General features: G+C 44.2%; 1 protein-coding gene across 10 annotated transcripts in view; it reads left to right on the top strand.

Moving 5' to 3' along the window:
- LOC139761790 (uncharacterized) overlaps nucleotides 1-20,000 on the top strand; it is a 33,179-nt gene that overhangs the window by 8,803 nt on the left and 4,376 nt on the right. Inside the window, exons 2-6 of one of the 10 annotated variants that reach the window (XM_071686235.1) lie at nucleotides 1,484-1,570; nucleotides 2,154-3,776; nucleotides 5,550-5,720; nucleotides 12,207-12,329; nucleotides 17,136-17,172. In XM_071686235.1, coding sequence (XP_071542336.1) covers nucleotides 3,691-3,776; nucleotides 5,550-5,720; nucleotides 12,207-12,329; nucleotides 17,136-17,172 — 417 coding nt within the window. In that variant the 5' untranslated portion in view covers nucleotides 1,484-1,570; nucleotides 2,154-3,690. Of the gene's footprint in view, nucleotides 1-1,483; nucleotides 1,571-2,153; nucleotides 3,777-5,549; nucleotides 5,721-12,206; nucleotides 12,352-12,550; nucleotides 13,923-15,481; nucleotides 15,551-16,799; nucleotides 16,846-17,135; nucleotides 17,173-17,731; nucleotides 17,864-20,000 lie in introns of those variants that run through there. The other 9 variants (XM_071686233.1, XR_011715610.1, XR_011715612.1 and 6 more) reach the window with 9 other exon arrangements.

Raw genomic sequence — 20,000 nt, 5'->3', positions numbered from 1 at the left:
CCAGCTTCCTCCTCCTGTGTATAGTGCCAGCTTCCTCCTCCTGTGTATAGTGCCAGCTTCCTCCTCCTGTGTATAGTGCCAGCTTCCTCCTCCTGTGTATAGTGCCAGCTTCCTCCTCCTGTGTATAGTGCCAGCCTCCTCCTCCTGTGTATAGTGTCAGCCTCCTCCTCCTCCTGTGTATAGTGCCAGCTTCCTCCTCCTGTGTATAGTGTCAGCCTCCTGCTGCTGTAGATATGTGTGTGTATGTAATGTGTGAGGGTGGAAGTCTTGGGGGTGTATACTTATGATGTAAAAATCTAGATAGAGCCTTTGGTCGTCTTACATACAGAAGCATTCCCAATGATAACATTTGCTATAGCCTAATGAAATTCACTCTTGAAGACAAATATCCATCACAATCAACTTGTATGAGAATACGTAGTGGACCAGACCGCTAATACATGGGGCATTATTGGCAATGGTGCCGTACCTTACTGGCTTGTGATCTGTACACCCGCAAGAAAGTCTTTACGACGTTACGACGTATGTACATGGGACTCTATCACTGGGCCACTAGCTGGGTACGTCTTTGTGAAACTACTACCAGTGACGCCAGCCCAACGTACTCACACACACACACACACACACACACACACACACACACAACAATATCTCTCTCTTCGGAAAATGGCGAACATGTATAAAAGAAATGAAAAAACAATATATATATATATATATATATATATATATATATATATATATATATATATATATATATATATATATATATATATTTATATATATATATATCTTTTTTCTTTCTTTCATACTATTCGCCACTTCCCGCATCAGCGAGGTAGCGTTAAGAACAGAGGACTGGGCCTCTGAGGAAACATCCTCACGCGGCCCCCTTCTCTGTTCCTTCCTTTGGAAAACTGAAAAAAAAAAAAAATCGAAAGGGGAGGATTTCCAGTCCTCCGCTCCTTTCCCTTTTAGTCGCCTTCTACGACACGCAGGGAATACGTGGGAAGTATTCTTTCTCCCACCCCCAGGGATAGGGGATATATATATATATATATATATATATATATATATATATATATATATATATATATATATATATATATATATATATATATATAAATATATATATATATATTGGAAAGGATCACAATTTTGCGCGTGATCAAGATATTCCTATGAGTCCACGGGGAAAATGAAACACGAAAAGTTCGTGTTTCATTTTCCCCCGTGGACTCATAGGAATATATATATATATATATATATATATATATATATATATATATATATATATATATATATATATATATATATATATATATATGGGGGTGGGGTATGTGTGTGTGTGTGTGTGTGTGTGTGAAAAAGAAGGAATATGATAAGAGATCTATGGAATAATATTTCTTTTTCAGAATTTCTCTTGTTTTTATTTCATATACAAAAAGTCATGTATTTCTTCCTTCTCATTTTATACTGTATAAAGATCGCCGAAAGAGATGCGGTCGACAACTATCCCAGACGATTTTTAACATCTATGAAATATCCAGAAGTGGAGAAACCCAAGTGTCTGGTGAGTGGGTCTCTGGCTCCCGGACACCATGGTCCACGTGTTGCTAGTGACGTAGTCAAGAGTAATACCTGACCTGACTTGTTCATGGTTATGGCCATCTTGTGGTGTACGTGGGCCACGCCAGTCTTCACGCTGGCTGACACCTACTAACACATTTAGAGAAGACTATTATCTCTCCACCTGCGTCTTCCAGATGTACTTCAGCCTCACATGCTTCTTCCTCCTCTGTTTCACTTACCTACTATTATGACACTTATTTCAGCATAACGTTTAGTCCATTATTTTTCTGCATATTATCATTATTATTTACCTAACTAATTAATGACTTTACAGCAACAGTTCATTGCCTACATTTTAACACATTACCTGCGCTATGCACTGTGACCCGCAGGTGCCATTCTAACTAACTTTCTAATATACAATGAGATGAAATGATTGTCTTCGTTACTTGCAGGTTATAAGAAACACTTGACATAAGTCATAGTAAATGTCTGAAATCTCTTGTTATAATTATTGGACACATGATGATGGGTCGACTCACGCCTCACTCGTCTTAAGTACAAGTTTGTAAATGTATTTACAGGAGGATTATTGTGGCTTTATGCCATACACACCCGCCGTCGCAGCTGTCAGGCATCGCCTCTAATCTCCACCCTCCATAAACCTCTCTCTCTCTCTCTCTCTCTCTCTCTCTCTCTCTCTCTCTCTCTCTCTCTCTCTCTCTCTCTCTCTCTCCCTCCCCTTCTTTCTTTATTTTCTACCATTTACCTCATCCCATCATGCACTAGATCTCTACGTGAGCTTAATATGCAAACGAACATTAAAAATTTCATAACAATTCGTCATATAGATATATATAAAACTGGTGTCCGATGTATAGATGCTAATATTAAAGTTATACATCACTAGTGCGTATTGTCAACATGCAATTTAACATCACTAGTGCGTATTGTTAACCTGTAATTAACTACTATCAGTACAACTAGGGTCAGCTAGTGAGGTGAAATGTGTTTCGCAGGCAGGTCCTGGTACTCCCTGTGTTGTTACTGTAGCGGTAACATTAAGACGGGCAGGGACAATACAAGGAGGTTATATCTGCGAGGCTCACCCTCTGAGAGGATACGTGACCACGAATGGTGTTCTCCACCCCTGCCTTGTATTGTCGCGCATCTTTCTAACAAGTCTCATACACACCCATATCTCTCGCACAAGGACGACCAGTTTCTTACAGATCTACGTATATGGCTTTTACACAGAGACGATCAGTCTGTGTGTAGTTCTGTGCTGGCTGTCACGCCCGTCTGAAGATGAAATACGATCAGTGCTTGTTGTGAGGAGGGAGTGTAGAGATGGTCGTCCCCTGCTGGTGGTAACGAGTCAAGCCGGCGGACACAGGGCGGTTCCTTCCTCGGTCCTGCCCAACACGGATCTCACTTCATTACAGCTGACCACTTGTATCATGTACCATTTTAACTTACCATTATCTAACGCTTCCTCTCAAATGAATAAATAAATTATATATATATATATATATATATATATATATATATATCCTTGTAAGTCGAAATCACCAGTTTATGATACAGATTACTAATTCCTTGGTGATGTCATATTATCTTTGTATGGAGCTTATATCTTAACACATATATGTATTCATTAACGTAGTTTCTGTGCGCTTCTCTGCGATATCTTCAGCACTTCCAACCTGATAAAGTCAAATTCTTCGCTCAGTATTTGTTGAGCTGCCACTGCCCCAAGTAGGTCTAACTAAGCCACCTTCAGACTTCTGACAGACACCCACCATGTAAGGTCTTAACACCTTCTCTCTCACTTGCCAATAGTTTTCTCCAGGTGTCTTATGCATCTCTTCCTCTTTTCCTCAGCTGCTGCCTTATCACTCTTCTTCTGCACTTCCTTTCCATGTACACCTGCGCCCATCTTCTCTATAGCAGATTTCCTCTCCTCCCGACAGCCCGAACTCTCTCAACTATTTACTTCTGCAAGATATTGTTCACCTTCTTCAGTGGCTTCACTGCCTTCGGTAGTTTCTCTTCCTGCAGCAGCTTCCCCTCCTTCTGTAGCTTCCCTTCCTTCACTAGCTGCCCACGCCCCGTGATCTAATGTTTCTGTGTATCCACCACCAACGCCCACGTCGGAGAGGGTGCGGTGTACTACTTCACTGCCGCACTTGGCTTCACACAACCTTGTGAGTTGTGGGTTCAGTGTGCCGCCTGTTGTATGTTGTGTCGCTACGCTAATTCTAGTGCCTTGAATCCTGAGGTCCTCCACTGTCCCAGCTCAGACTACGGTGTGGTCCTCTTGCACTATCTATAGTGATCACTATGATAGCGTAATGGCAACCCTCTCATGAAGTTAGATCATGTCCTGAGCAGAACATTGTCAGCCAGCGAAGAGCTAAATGATTCATACCACAAATCAGACAACAGTGAGAGGATATTGTACAAATCAACACTGACTCTTGTATGTGATGGTTACATTTGACCGCCAAAGGAAGGCTTCCAGAGATCTTCACTACAAGGATATCCAACCTAATAAAACCAGTACTCGCCAACCATGCAGTGTGTGTACGTAGTGTAAGGTGTTCGTAGGTGTTGTTTACAACATCTTTACTGCACCTTGATTAACTGTTAGACTGACAATGTTCTTCTGTCACATAAAACATATGCATCGTCCCCTCTCTAATTGGTTAAGTTCAAAACCTCTGCCAGACCGCAGGTGTTTTCGCTACCATAAACGAACTTCAGTCATAAAATCAATGAGTTCACAATTTCCTTGTCCAATATTCATGTCTAAAACTCCTCTCATATACGTGGATAATTCCTCCTGTTTTGGTTCAGGAACCATCAGCGGACCTCAGAGCTGCTTCGAAGGCTTTCGTGTTAGATCCTGTGCCAGGAACAACACCCCTACTCCTGTGCCAGGAACAACACCCCTACTCCTGTGCCAGGAGCAACACCCCTACTCCTGTGCCAGGAGCAACACCCCTACTCCTGTGCCAGGAGCAACACCCCTACTCCTGTGCCAGGAGCAACACCCCTACTCCTGTGCCAGGAACAACACCCCTACTCCTGTGCCAGGAGCAACACCCCTACTCCTGTGCCAGGAGCAACACCCCTACTCCTGTGCCAGGAGCAACACCCCTACTCCTGTGCCAGGAGCAACACCCCTACTCCTGTGCCAGGAACAACACCCCTACTCCTGTGCCAGGAGCAACACCCCTACTCCTGTGCTAGAAACAGTACCCTTCCCAACAACGCCTGTCTGCCAATTTTGCATGAACCTCATTTTATTCCTTTTTCACTGCTTGTGTAACAGTGTTATTTGTTATGCTTTTTAAATTTTGTTTTGTTACTCTATGCTTAGATGATAAGTTTATTAATATTATTTGCCAAATTGTATGTTATACTCCATCTGCATCTAGACACTAACAAGCACTTCCGCTGAGGTTTGTAGTAGATGAGTCGACCAGTTGGTTCCCTTATGAGAGATGTCACACGTGATACATTCTCCTGTTTGCTTTGGTTCACAAATCTCCAGAGACTGTCATTGTTGTAGTGTTATGAGGGAGTAACAATAATTGTCGCATTACGTTGTTCATTCTGTCATACAGAAACAACACCATTAATACGAAACCTCCGTTACAATGAATCCATTCATTATACAGAGTATCTATTGTAGACAATAATGTGAGCATCAATGTGCTGTTCTCATCATTATACAGAGTATTTAGTAAAGAAAATAATGTGAGCATCAATGTGTTGTTCTCAGGTATCAGCACTAGTCTTTCTCACATTCATTAGGACTCGTGTGTTCTGGTCATGTCCTCCGTGTTAGTCTGCCTTATGACTAGCATGACGTCCTTTTCTTCTAATCACGATCTTACTTACACGTGTTCTAGTGGTTATGACCTCCTACACTTGACCTCTGACCCAGCCTGACTCTACATTCGGTGTTCCAGGAGACGCAGAACATGGAACCATCCGCAGTCCCTCCCTCCATCCGCCCGCCCGTCCGGGCTGCCTCTCCACCTCTCTCTGATATGTTTGAACCGCGACCAGTCTCCGACTTCGAGCGACAGGCAGACGACATCATCGCTAACTTCCGCGCCAGGCAGGGCCTGCCCCTGGAGGTGAGTCTTGCAGGCTGAGTCCGGGAGACCTAAGTACAATGACCACCTGTAGGAATGATGTGTGTCAGGCAAGAGTTGTGAGGCGATGTGATGGTACAAGGGAAAGTGATGCAATGACATGTACATGGAAGGACAGTGCTGGAGTGATATGTATAGAGAAGGACGGTTATAGAATGACACGCATAGTGAAAGACGATGATAAAATGACATATATTGTGAAGGATGGTGATGGCATGAAATGTATAGTGAAGGACAGTGTTGGTATGACATGTATAGTGAAGGAAGGTTATGGAATGGCATATATTGTAAAGAATGGTGATAGCATGAAATATATAGTGAAGGACGGAGATGGTATGATATGTATAGTGAAGGACGGTAATGAAATGACATGCATAGTGAAAGACAGTGATGGAGTGATATGTATAGTGAAGAATAATGATGGACTGACATCTACAGTGATGGATGTTGATGAAGTGACATGTATAGTGAGAGGCGGTTATGGAGTGATATGTATAGCGAAGAACAGTGACTGAATGACACGCATACAAGTTATACAAGTCAATATTAGACAAGTTATCCAAACCATATCCCAACATGCTTCAGTATTGTTAAAGTTACCCCAGCCATATCCCTACACGCTTATGTATTATACAAGTTATCCCAGCCGTATCTCAACATGCCTCAGTATTATACATGTTATCCTAGCCATATCCCAACATTTTCCAGATTATACAAGTTATCCCAGCCATCTCAACATGCCTCAGTATCATACAAGTTATATTAGCCATATCTCAACATGCTCCAATACCATACAAGTTATCCCAGCCATATCTCAACATTCCCCAGTATTAAACAAGTTATCTCAGCCATATCCCAACATGCCTGAGGATTATGCAAGTTATTTCAGCCATATCCCAACATACTCCAATACCATACAAGTTATCCCAGCCATAACCTAATATGATCCAGTAATATGTAAGTTATCAAAGCCATAAGCCTAAATGTTCCAGGATTATACAAGTTATCCCAGCCATATCCCAACATACACCAGTATTGTACAAATGTTCACAGACAAATCGTGTCAAGGTTAACTGGTTCTTATGACATATCTAGATAGATAGATAGATAAGTAGATACATAGGTAAATAGATAGACAGATCCCAGGTACCCACATTGAGTGTGGGATGCCCCATCCCAGGTACCTACATTAAGTGTGGGGTGCCCCATCCCAGGTACTGACATTAAATGTTAGGCACCCCATCCCAGGTACCCACATTGAGTGTGGGGTACCCTATCCCAGGTACCCACATTGATTGTGGGGTACCTCTTCCCAGGTACCCTTCTGAGACTGGGATACCCTGTCTGAGGTACTCACATTGTATGTGGACTACCTCATCTTAGGCACCCAAATCGAGTATGGAGTACCACTTCCCAGGTACCCAGAAGAGATGTGGGTACCAAATCCTAAGTACCCCACACTGAGTATGGGTTACCCTATCCTAGTTACCCACATTGAGTATGGGATAACCCATCCCAGTTCCCAGATCCCCACATGGGATAGCCTATCCAAGTTCCCAGGTTCCTACACTACGCACGGGTGATGCTCGTCCAGTATGATCGTTCACGTGGTGAAGCAAGCACAACCCTTGACATAGTGAAGCAAGCACAACCCTTGACATAGTGAAGCAAGCACAACCCTTGACATAGTGAAGCAAGCACAACCCTTGACATAGTGAAGCAAGCACAACCCTTTACATAGTGAAGCAAGCACAACCCTTTACATAGTGAAGCAAGCACAACCCTTGACATAGTGAAGCAAGCACAACCCTTTACATAGTGAAGCAAGCACAACCCTTGACATAGTGAAGCAAGCACAACCCTTTACATAGTGAAGCAAGCACAACCCTTTACATAGTGAAGCAAGCACAACCCTTTACATAGTGAAGCAAGCACAACCCTTTACATAGTGAAGCAAGCACAACCCTTTACATAGTGAAGCAAGCACAACCCTTTACATAGTGAAGCAAGCACAACCCTTTACATAGTGAAGCAAGCACAACCCTTTACATAGTGAAGCAAGCACAACCCTTTACATAGTGAAGCAAGCACAACCCTTTACATAGTGAAGCAAGCACAACCCTTCGCATAGTGAAGCAAGCACAACCCTTTACATGGTGAATCAAGCATTACCGTTCACACCATGAAGCAGGTGTAACTCTTCACATGGTAAAGCAAGCAGAACCATTCAGACATGGACATTGTAACACTGACTACAGTCACTATGATTTTTTATATTACCGACAAGCTGTTTCATAATAAAATGTGATCATTTAACTTTAATGATACCTTGCCAAAGTCTACATGGCTGACTTAAGTTTAACAAAAAAAAAAAAAAGATGTGGGAGATTTGGGTTTTCTTTCCTCAAGATTTATTGATGTCATGTTGTCATATCACCACGGTTCATGTTGTCTCGGTAAAAAACAACGACTTTTGCCACGCCTCATTCCGATCTTAGTCCGACTTTTGGAGGAGCAGTTGGTTGGTTGGTTGGCTGGGAAAAGGAGTAATACAAGTTGTGTACTGAGGTATGACTTACAGACCCACGCTGGGTCAGACAACAGTTATGACCATACGTATGTATCTGTTGAGCACTTAGATCGTTTATCATAACATTACTTCTCGTAATATCCTGAACCAAAGAGAAATAATTCCTGTTGTCTGGCTCAAGATTGGCAGAAGATAACAGCAATTGAGTTAACCCTGTAAACCTGTTATATGATCACGTCCACTGCTCCCTCACTCCACTATCCTCCCCATCCTGATTCCCCTACCTACCATCCATAACCCTCCCCACTACCCTTACTCCCTTCCCATAATCCTTTACCCTCCCTTCCTTACCCATCCTCATCCCCATCATCATCCTTACCATCCTCCTCACTATCCTTACTCTCTCTGCCCTCATCTATACCCCACTCCCCATCATCCTCTTCACCTCCCTTCCCACCATTCCTATATGTTCTTACTAACCTGATCCTTCCCATCATCCTTACTCTCCCCCAAACCATCCTTCCGACCATCCTCATTCCCCTTCTACCTTTCTTACTGGCTCTAGCTACCATTCTTACTCTACCTCCTCACCATCCTCACCACTTCCTTACTCTACCTCCTCACCATCCTCACCACTTCCTTACTCTACCTCCTCACCATCCTCACCACTTCCTTACTCTACCTCCTCACCATCCTCACCAATCTCCTCATTCCCTCTCTAACCACTCTTGCGCCTCCCCCCCTCCCCCTCCCCACTACCCTGACTCCCCTCCCTTCATCCTGCCCAACACCTTTTGTTTTCAGATCTTTTGTCACGAACCTTTACTAACTTGGTCATGTTATTGCTTGTCACTCACACCACTTCAGCTGCTCGATCACAAAGATTAAGTTTCTTCATTACAAGCATTCAGTTCCTTGGTCAGAAATATCATTTCCTTGGTCATAAACATTAAGTCCCATGGTCACAAATATTCAGATCCTTGACAAACATTCGCTTCCTTCGTCACAATCACTTACACTCAACTTTGTCACATCAGCCACAACTTGATCATAAACATTCAGCCTAGCATAGTAATAAACGCTCATTCTCATGTTGGTCACATGCGTTATATCAGCTCACCTTGACCACCTACCTAGACTCCTCGCTTCACCTTGGTCACAACTATTCCAGGTCTTATGTTAGTCATAGAAAGTTCCAGCTTCATCTAGATCACAAGCACTCCCAACATTACCATGATCCCGAACAAAATAATCCCAACCTCTCCTTCATCACAAACAGCCCCAGCCTCTCCTTCATCACAAACAGCCCCAGCCTCTCCTTCATCACAAACAGCCCCAGCCTCTCCTTCATCACAAACAGCCCCAACCTCTCCTTCATCACAAACAGCCCCAGCCTCATCTTGGTCACAAACAGCCCCAGCCTCACCTTCATCACAAACAGCCCCAGCCTCTCCTTCATCACAAACAGCCCCAGCCTCATCTTGGTCACAAACAGCCCCAACCTCTCCTTCATCACAAACAGCCCCAGCCTCTCCTTCATCACAAACAGCCCCAGCCTCATCTTGGTCACAAACAGCCCCAACCTCTCCTTCATCACAAACAGCCCCAGCCTCTCCTTCATCACAAACAGCCCCAGCCTCTCCTTCATCACAAACAGCCCCAACCTCTCCTTCATCACAAACAGCCCCAGCCTCATCTTGGTCACAAACAGCCCCAGCCTCATCTTGGTCACAAACAGCCCCAGCCTCTCCTTCATCACAAACAGCCCCAGCCTCTCCTTCATCACAAACAGCCCCAGCCTCTCCTTCATCACAAACAGCCCCAACCTCTCCTTCATCACAAACAGCCCCAGCCTCATCTTGGTCACAAACAGCCCCAGCCTCATCTTGGTCACAAACAGCCCCAGCCTCATCTTGGTCACAAACAGCCCCAGCCTCACCTTGGTCACAAACAGCCCCAGCCTCTCCTTCATCACAAACAGCCCCAGCCTCTCCTTCATCACAAACAGCCCCAGCCTCTCCTTCATCACAAACAGCCCCAGCCTCTCCTTCATCACAAACAGCCCCAACCTCTCCTTCATCACAAACAGCCCCAGCCTCATCTTGGTCACAAACAGCCCCAGCCTCATCTTGGTCACAAACAGCCCCAGCCTCATCTTGGTCACAAACAGCCCCAGCCTCACCTTGGTCACAAACAGCCCCAGCCTCTCCTTCATCACAAACAGCCCCAGCCTCTCCTTCATCACAAACAGCCCCAGCCTCTCCTTCATCACAAACAGCCCCAGCCTAATCTTGGTCACAAACAGCCCCAGCCTCATCTTGGTCACAAACAGCCCCAGCCTCTCCTTCATCACAAACAGCCCCAGCCTCATCTTGGTCACAAACAGCCTCAGCCTCATCTTGGTCACAAACAGCCCCAGCCTCTCCTTCATCACAAACAGCCCCAGCCTCTCCTTCATCACAAACAGCCCCAGCCTCATCTTGGTCACAAACAGCCCCAGCCTCATCTTGGTCACAAACAGCCCCAGCCTCTCCTTCATCACAAACAGCCCTAGCCTCATCTTGGTCACAAACAGCCCCAGCCTCATCTTGGTCACAAACAGCCCCAGCCTCATCTTGGTCACAAACAGCCCCAACCTCTCCTTCATCACAAACAGCCCCAGCCTCATCTTGGTCACAAACAGCCCCAGCCTCATCTTGGTCACAAACAGCCCCAGCCTCTCCTTCATCACAAACAGCCCCAGCCTCACCTTGGTCACAAACAGCCCCAGCCTCATCTTGGTCACAAACAGCCCCAGCCTCTCCTTGGTCACAAACAGCCCCAGCCTCATCTTGGTCACAAACAGCCCCAGCCTCATCTTGGTCACAAACAGCCCCAGCCTCACCTTGGTCACAAACAGCCCCAGCCTCATCTTGGTCACAAACAGCCCCAGCCTCTCCTTCATCACAAACAGCCCCAGCCTCATCTTGGTCACAAACAGCCCCAGCCTCATCTTGGTCACAAACAGCCCCAACCTCTCCTTCATCACAAACAGCCCCAGCCTCATCTTGGTCACAAACAGCCCCAGCCTCATCTTGGTCACAAACAGCCCCAGCCTCATCTTGGTCACAAACAGCCCCAGCCTCTCCTTCATCACAAACAGCCCCAGCCTCACCTTGGTCACAAACAGCCCCAGCCTCATCTTGGTCACAAACAGCCCCAGCCTCTCCTTCATCACAAACAGCCCCAGCCTCACCTTGGTCACAAACAGCCCCAGCCTCATCTTGGTCACAAACAGCCCCAGCCTCACCTTGGTCACAAACAGCCCCAGCCTCATCTTGGTCACAAACAGCCCCAGCCTCATCTTGGTCACAAACAGCCCCAGCCTCATCTTGGTCACAAACAGCCCCAGCCTCTCCTTCATCACAAACAGCCCCAGCCTCACCTTGGTCACAAACAGCCCCAGCCTCATCTTGGTCACAAACAGCCCCAGCCTCATCTTGGTCACAAACAGCCCCAGCCTCTCCTTCATCACAAACAGCCCCAGCCTCACCTTGGTCACAAACAGCCCCAGCCTCATCTTGGTCACAAACAGCCCCAGCCTCACCTTGGTCACAAACAGCCCCAGCCTCACTTTGGTCACAAACAGCCCCAGCCTCACCTTGGTCACAAACAGCCCCAGCCTCTCCTTCATCACAAACAGCCCCAGCCTCACCTTGGTCACAAACAGCCCCAGCCTCATCTTGGTCACAAACAGCCCCAGCCTCATCTTGGTCACAAACAGCCCCAGCCTCATCTTGGTCACAAACAGCCCCAGCCTCTCCTTGGTCACAAACAGCCCCAGCCTCACGTTGGTCACAACATATGTGTTTGCTGGTGTTATCAGCTGTTTCTGTGATGTGGCTAACGAATGGTGGCGAACATCGGATCAACTAATGCTCTCTATCATCTATCAACAGTCGAAAAAATGCAATTGCAAAATTGGGTTACTCTGCAATCAAAGCTGCACCTGCTTCCACTCACTTGTGCCAATTGTTGTCTAATGCCTGGCCTATGGATTGGTGTGTTCCACCTCAGCCGAAGTACGTCTTCTGAACTCTTCTTGTATGAATCAAGTTTATTTTTTGTTATCTGCTTATTTACATACATAACTGTTAGCAATGGCCGTCTAATACGCCGGATGTCTTGGCTTAATAATTGTTCTAAATAATCAGCTGATCTATATTATTCATGTGGTGTAATAGATAGATAGATAAAGAGTGTAGCACTGGAATAACTCGGTTGTGCACTACTGGGAGCTAAGACAGAGCTTCCCGTGGTGCTAGTACACACCTGGGACCTGGGACAGATCTCTCCATGGCCCTAGTGCACACCTGGGAGCCGGATTAGTGCTTGCCATGGTGCTAGTGCACACCTGCGACCTGAGACAGAGCCTAACATGGTGCTAGGGCACAGCTGGGAGCTGGAACAGATCTCTACATGGTCCTAGTATACACCTGGGAGCTAAGATAGAGCCCCCGTGAAGGAGATGAGCTGTGCACCATAAAGTAAGCTTTACTCTTCAGTTTAATCAACTTATATTCACATATATATGTGCTCCATCACATCTAATTATCATTTCTACTTCATTAACTTGTCTTGAGACATAATTTACTGAGTGCAATTGTTTATCATGTGTTTATTCTTGGTTGTGCTGATGAAGCTGCCATAGTTGTTTTTAAAGGAGAGGCGGGGGGGGGGGGGGGGGGGGTTAAATCATAAACACATGCTCTTAACCCATTAGTTAACCTTCAAATGTTATTAATCATCTCAGGCCCAAGTAGACCCATGTGGTTTTAGGCTGGCATCTATGGAAGCAGATGTCAGTGTAGATGTAACTTGTGCCTGGCATCTTGCCTGTAAAGGCCGTGTCCTGTACAGACTGCTTCCTGTACAGGTTGTTACCTGGAGAGACAAGTTCCCTTTACCAATTGTTATGTATGGAGGCCGTTACTATGAGGGCTGTTACCTGTACAGGTTGTTACCTATGGAGATCGTTACTTGTGCAGGCTATTACCTATGGAGGTTGTTACCTGTAAAGGCTGTTACCTATTGAGGTTGTTACCTGTGCAAGTTGTTACCTGTAAAGGCTGTTGTCTGTTATGTGTTGAGACTATTACCTCTGGGGACTGTTACTTGGACTGGATGTTACCTGTGAGACGTGTTACCTGTAGAGGCTGTTATCTGTGAAGATGTGGAGGATAAGTCTAGCCCGGGCCGGCCACAAGACCATTCCTGTGGCGGTCACTGAGGCCATACCCCTGCCAGTGGCCCCCTCCCACGCCCCGAGTCACCCAGGTCACAGAAGGTCATCGTGATGCTGCTGGAAGCTCATCATGTTCCTGCAAATTATCACTATATGACCTGACTCGTGGCTCTTCACACGTTTTTATCATGAGTAAGAAAGACTGAACAAAAAATGGTCACTATTTCATTCACTGTGTGACTCACTGTGGAGGGTGACTTCACTGTAAGGCTGGTCATTCAGCACGGAAGAGTCAGTAGAGGTAAGAGTCAGTAGAGTCAGTAGAGGTAAGAGTCAGTAGAGTCAGTAGAGGTAAGAGTCAGTAGAGATAAGAGTCAGTAGAGGTAAGAGGGACCTATAACAACCGGATCTAACAGGAAGATTCGAGCGTTATGTATATTGGAGTATATGTTACCACATAGGAGTATATGTTACCACATAGGAGTGTATGTTACCACACAGGAGTATATGTTACCACATAGGAGTATATGTTACCACATAGGAGTATATGTTACCACATAGGAGTATATGTTACCACATAGGAGCATATGTTACCACGCAGGAGTATATGTTACCACATAGGAGCATATGTTACCACATGGAGTGTATGTTACCACATAGGAGTATATGTTACCACACAGGAGTATATGTTACCACATAGGAGTATATGTTACCACATGGGAGTGTATGTTACCACATAGGAGTATATGTTACCACACAGGAGTATATGCTACCACATAGGAGTATATGTTACCACATAGGAGTATATGTTACCACATGGGAGTGTATGTTACCACATAGGAGTATATGTTACCACATAGGAGTATATGTTACCACATAGGAGTATATGTTACCACATAGGAGTATATGTTACCACATAGGAGTATATGTTACCACATAGGAGTATATGTTACCACATAGGAGTATATGTTACCACACAGGAGTATATGTTACCACATAGGAGTATATGTTACCACATAGGAGTATATGTTACCACATAGGAGTATATGTTACCACATAGGAGTATATGTTACCACATAGGAGTATATGTTACCACACAGGAGTATATGTTACCACATAGGAGTATATGTTACCACACAGGAGTATATGTTACCACATAGGAGTATATGTTACCACATAGGAGTATATGTTACCACATAGGAGTATATGTTACCACACAGGAGTATATGTTACCACATAGGAGTATATGTTACCACATAGGAGTATATGTTACCACACAGGAGTATATGTTACCACATAGGAGTATATGTTACCACATAGGAGTATATGTTACCACATAGGAGTATATGTTACCACATAGGAGTATATGTTACCACATAGGAGTATATGTTACCACATAGGAGCATATGTTACCACATAGGAGTATATGTTACCACATGGGAGTATATGTTACCACATGGGAGTGTATGTTACCACATAGGAGTATATGTTACCACATAGGAGTATATGTTACCACATAGGAGTATATGTTACCACATAGGAGTATATGTTACCACATAGGAGTATATGTTACCACACAGGAGTAGAGTTGCGAGAGAATTATAGCACCTAAGGAAACCTAGAGAGGTAGGAAGTAGAGATGTGATAAGGTCAAGAATGTGACAGATGACTGTGAGCAATGATGTCTGAGGACAAAAACAGTGAGGAGTGAGAAAAGAAAGACTCAACCGGAAAGTAACGTCACTGAAGAAGGAGGACGTACACTAAACATCATCCATGTTATATAATGCGGAGAAGAGATGCATGAACACGACGGCGTAGACTAAACATAAAGTGAGTTCTGCTTGCAGCACCAAATGATCGATCATCAGGACGTATGTATGTGGTCCGCTCTGCTTCCCGGGGTTACTGAGCCCAGGCGTCCGCTCTGATGCCTAGGGTACAGAGCGCCGTGATTGCTGTTATTATAGAGTTAAGACCTTTTTCCAGTCGGCCCGGGAGACGATACAGTATCTGGAGGATACTTACGGCAAATACTCGAACAGCTTGCGTCGAGAGGTACTGGCCACTTCCACACTCTGGACCCGCCTGGCTTGATTTACTTGTGTAGTACTGATCTCTGACTAGAAGTGATTGAGTGAGGAGCATGTGGAGGCTGTAACACAAAGATAGAACCTTAACACAGCCGCTTCGCAAGGACTGAAGTCCATGGTCTAGGATCAAAGATGTAAAGATGATCGCATTGCTGCAGTAACGTTATGGACTTTTCATGACCGTACAACAAGCGGGCTATGTAGCGTTCATATATAACTTACTTCATATGAACATTACAAACATGTAAGGTTTTAAAACGATGCGTTGACTGAATTGTAAGCTGTGTACGCAACTGTCACAACTGTTTAAGACCGTCCGGCAATCTGTTAAGGACACGAGAACAGCAACTGTTTGATATATATATTTCGGGAATTACAAAATCTCGAATATTGACTAACAGTGCATTCCAAACTGTATACTGGAAAAAAAGGAGAATAACAGAGAGAATTACTGAATAACATAGAGAATTACTGAATTCGTTCCAAGAGAATATTAGTGAGTATCGTATGGCAGTTCATAGTCTACAGTATCTGGAGATGTCACTGGTCTCCCTCACTCTCTCACATGACACTATATACCACCTCCTCACACCCTACCACACACTCCCTCACTCTCTCAGTTCCCTCACCTCCTCATACTTTGTCACACCCTTCTTCACTCCCTCACTCCCTGCACTATTACATCATACACCACTTCCTCATACCTTGCCACATCCTCCCTTGTTCCCTTACATCCCTCACCTTTTCATTCCTGGCCATACGCACCCTCACTGCCTCACATCAATGCGCTAAACAGTTGATACGTTTATCACATCATCCCTCAATCCCTCAAATCATTACACTGTACGCCAAAAACATTACAATTAATCACATACATCTTATCCAGAAATATTCTCGAAGATAAAATGAGCGAGGTTTCTCTTCAACTGAAACAAGTTCACACAATATATCATACATTGCCTTTTGCTTCAATGTTTAAGTAATGGTAAATTTTCTACATAAACATTACTTTTCTTCTATACCTATTACGGTAAACTGACTTTCTTCACTGTACACTGATCACTTCCCGAGATCAGCAACTGTATTGTTCTGCAGCTCAAACATGCTATGCCTTATAAGCATTCTTTGATCCTTGACTCACTTGTGTTTATATTGCATTATTTGTATATTGATACTTAATATCATCGTTTTATTTCTAATCCTTTTTCTTACAGAAATTTTTGGGGCGTTTATAAATGCGCTTCATAGGTTCATTTGCATGTAAGTTTCTGGCAACATTCATTAAGACCTTTGGCTCTGTATTAGCTCCGTGCTGATCAGGCTGCACAACTCATGCTTCTGCAAATTATGAACATGAAACTTAATATATAAGTAATTATTCAGTAATGAATCTCTTCCATAGCTAGTTGCGAGGCTAATGATGAAGATATGTCCTAAGAGATCCCACATAGCTGAATTGAGAAAATTCTGTATAAGTTAAGGAAAAGATTCATTACTAATGAGTCAGTGTCTGTAGGCTCAAATTCTCATCAACAATTGTTAACTTTCAGCTTTAGTTATGCACACGGCTCCTTGACACAAACTTTCGTAAGTTTGCATGGCACAATAACTTTTGTATCATGAATGCTTTTTTTTAAAGAAGATAATCACAAAAATTAACCTTTAAAGTGTTAAGGCAGATGAATCCATAACGATGTAATAAACACTAGGCAACTTACGGCAACAAAGACCTTAGTATTTTGACCCATTTAGGTCCTGTCAAGACACCGTTCTAATCGTGTCACGTTCGTCACAGAGGAGGGAGACATACAGGACCAGGTCCGATCATTGCTCTTCATAGATAACATGAACTGGAAGCTAGGGTGTCGCATGTAAAGAGGACTTGATATCAAAAAGATTCCATTATCAAATCTAAATTTAGGTTAAGGTTTTTGTCCCTTTCTTCCCCTAAACTACGAGGCAATAGACGAGCATAATATTCGTGTGACACTGTTTACCTTTTGATGGTTGTGAGATCAGAGTTAGAACGTGATCCTCAGTCCTTAGAGAGTGTAAGTTACAACCCCGGTAAGTATACCCACCCTGGACGCCAGAGGTGATTCGTCCACTCTCCTCCAAGACTGTAGTCCCACTTGACTCCCTACAGGCCCCTTCCTCCACGGCTGCTACAGCGGGAGAGTCAAAGACCCCCCTTACCTCCTCTCATGCCACTCTCGCCTCGAACGAATTGACCGCATTGGCCAAAGAAGAGTCGACCAAGTCATCATCAATCTCGCGGGTACGTCCACCTCCGTACACGTACTCTTCATAGAGTGAGGATGTTGCAGGACACCTACAGGATCCGTAAAATGTTCAGTAAAATGAGTTTAGGATGAAGGTTTAGTTCATAGTTCATATAAACAGTAGTTCCTTTCCAGGAATGCCCACCACTTCTTGTTTTGTTTTTGTGTCTTGTGTACTTCACATCCGCTCTGTCTATTTTCATTTTTCATCTGAGGTCTATCTCTTATGATTATCTTTCAAGTTTGTATAAAATACTTTAGCATTAGTTTCCTGACTGAAACTCTTCGACTGCTTTTAATCACAATATTCTTCATTTATTCTCCATTTGTGCTCGTCCTGTACTCCTTCAGAAGTCGGATGTAGACTCCTAGATTTGTCAGGACTTTTCCTTCTTTATGGAGAAATGTGTCACGCGTGTCTCACTATTTGTTCTTGTTTTTATCTGCTCGAACCTAGTTGTGTGGCAGGTCACACTTACAACAACAGTTTAATGTGCGTAACTTGTCGAAACATGCGTCAGACAAAATTGGTGACTGCAATTACTTGCATGGAACACCGGGGTACATTGAGACGCTCCGATCTAGCAAGAACTATCACTGAGTTTCAGTGCTATCCAGATTGGATCATTCAGGCTCCAACATCCAGACTGGACCATCCAGGTTGGATCATTCAGACCGAACTATCCAGACTGGACCATCCAGGTTGGATCATTCAGACCGAACTATCCAGGCTGGAACATCCAGGTTGGATCATCCACGCCCGAGTTGATGCTTCATCATTGTCCCACCCAAGTTTTAGTGTCGCGTTGTTTGATTGGGGTGTTGCTCACACCGGCTGTGGTGTTCCTGTATCAGGTAACACATTCATGTTCCAGACCCAAGGCTCGCCTCTTTTATTAACAACAGCTATGGATTCTTCTGTCCTTTCAATGTTGTAAAGGTTACTAACTAACCACACTAACGATGTTGTGATGAAGTACATTACGTCTGTTGATTAACTTATTGATGTATTAATAGTTCAAATACTTCACATTAGAGTCACTGTAATACTGTACTAACACTAACATGACGTGGACTCGCCCTTAGACTGCCTCTAACTTAACTTCGACTTGAGATTTACTTACTAAGCAAAACAACTAATATGTTCAATTGACTCGCTCATGCCTGCTTACCAACTGCATCACCTTTAACTCTGCTCACATGTGCTCAACCTTTTAAGTTTTATTTCCTTTAATTTCAGGCGACTAACTTATACTCGTCTTAGGATTACCTTGTTGGAAAGTAGGCCAATATTTTCTAACTTTCGCAGAGTATTAGCAACACGTGAAGAAAGTTTACACAGCTGTCTCCTGTTTCACTGGTTCTCCTTACAGTACAGCAGTCGGGAAGTACATTCGTTGCTGTGTCAGTAGAGGGTTGTGTGGCCTGGCATAATGGTGATCCTTTGTAACCATATCTACAGTTGCCAGGACTGTTGTCTCTAGCTCATCGTATCACACCGTTTGTTACCTGAGCCACGCTAAGCAATTCATGTTATTCGATACGTCTGTAGATATAACTCTCCCAATATATGTCACGTAATTGATGACATTCCTGGGGACAGAGGAGAAGAATACTTCCCACGTATTCCCTGCGTGTCGTAGAAGGCGACTAAAAGGGGAGGGAGCGGTGGGCTGGAAATCCTCCCTCCAGTTTTTTACTTTTCCAAAAACAGAGAGAGGGGGCAAGTGAGGATATTCTCTCTAAGTTTAGTCCTCTGTTCTTAACGCTACCTCGCAAATGCGGGAAATGGCGAATATGTATGAAAAAAATTTATTGAGAGAGAGAGAGAGAGAGAGAGAGAGAGAGAGAGAGAGAGAGAGAGAGAGAGAGAGAGAGAGAGAGAGAGAGACTTGATAAGGGCCTCAGGTGCCCGTACCGTCTCATCTAACATAAAAAAGATGACATACTGTACTGTGTATACACCCTCAAAGATGCTGTTCCATACTGTAGTATGGACATTGCAGGTGATGTACCATTGTATCATGGACACCCCAGGTTACTGTACCATACTTCACTGTGGACACCAGAGGTGCTGCACTACACCCTACAATGGACACCCCCGGAGCAGTACCATACTCTACCATGGACACC

Source organism: Panulirus ornatus, chromosome 42, assembly GCF_036320965.1.
Source record: "Panulirus ornatus isolate Po-2019 chromosome 42, ASM3632096v1, whole genome shotgun sequence".
Lineage (NCBI taxonomy): Eukaryota > Metazoa > Arthropoda > Malacostraca > Decapoda > Palinuridae > Panulirus > Panulirus ornatus.
This window is presented reverse-complemented; position numbering and strand designations above follow the sequence as displayed.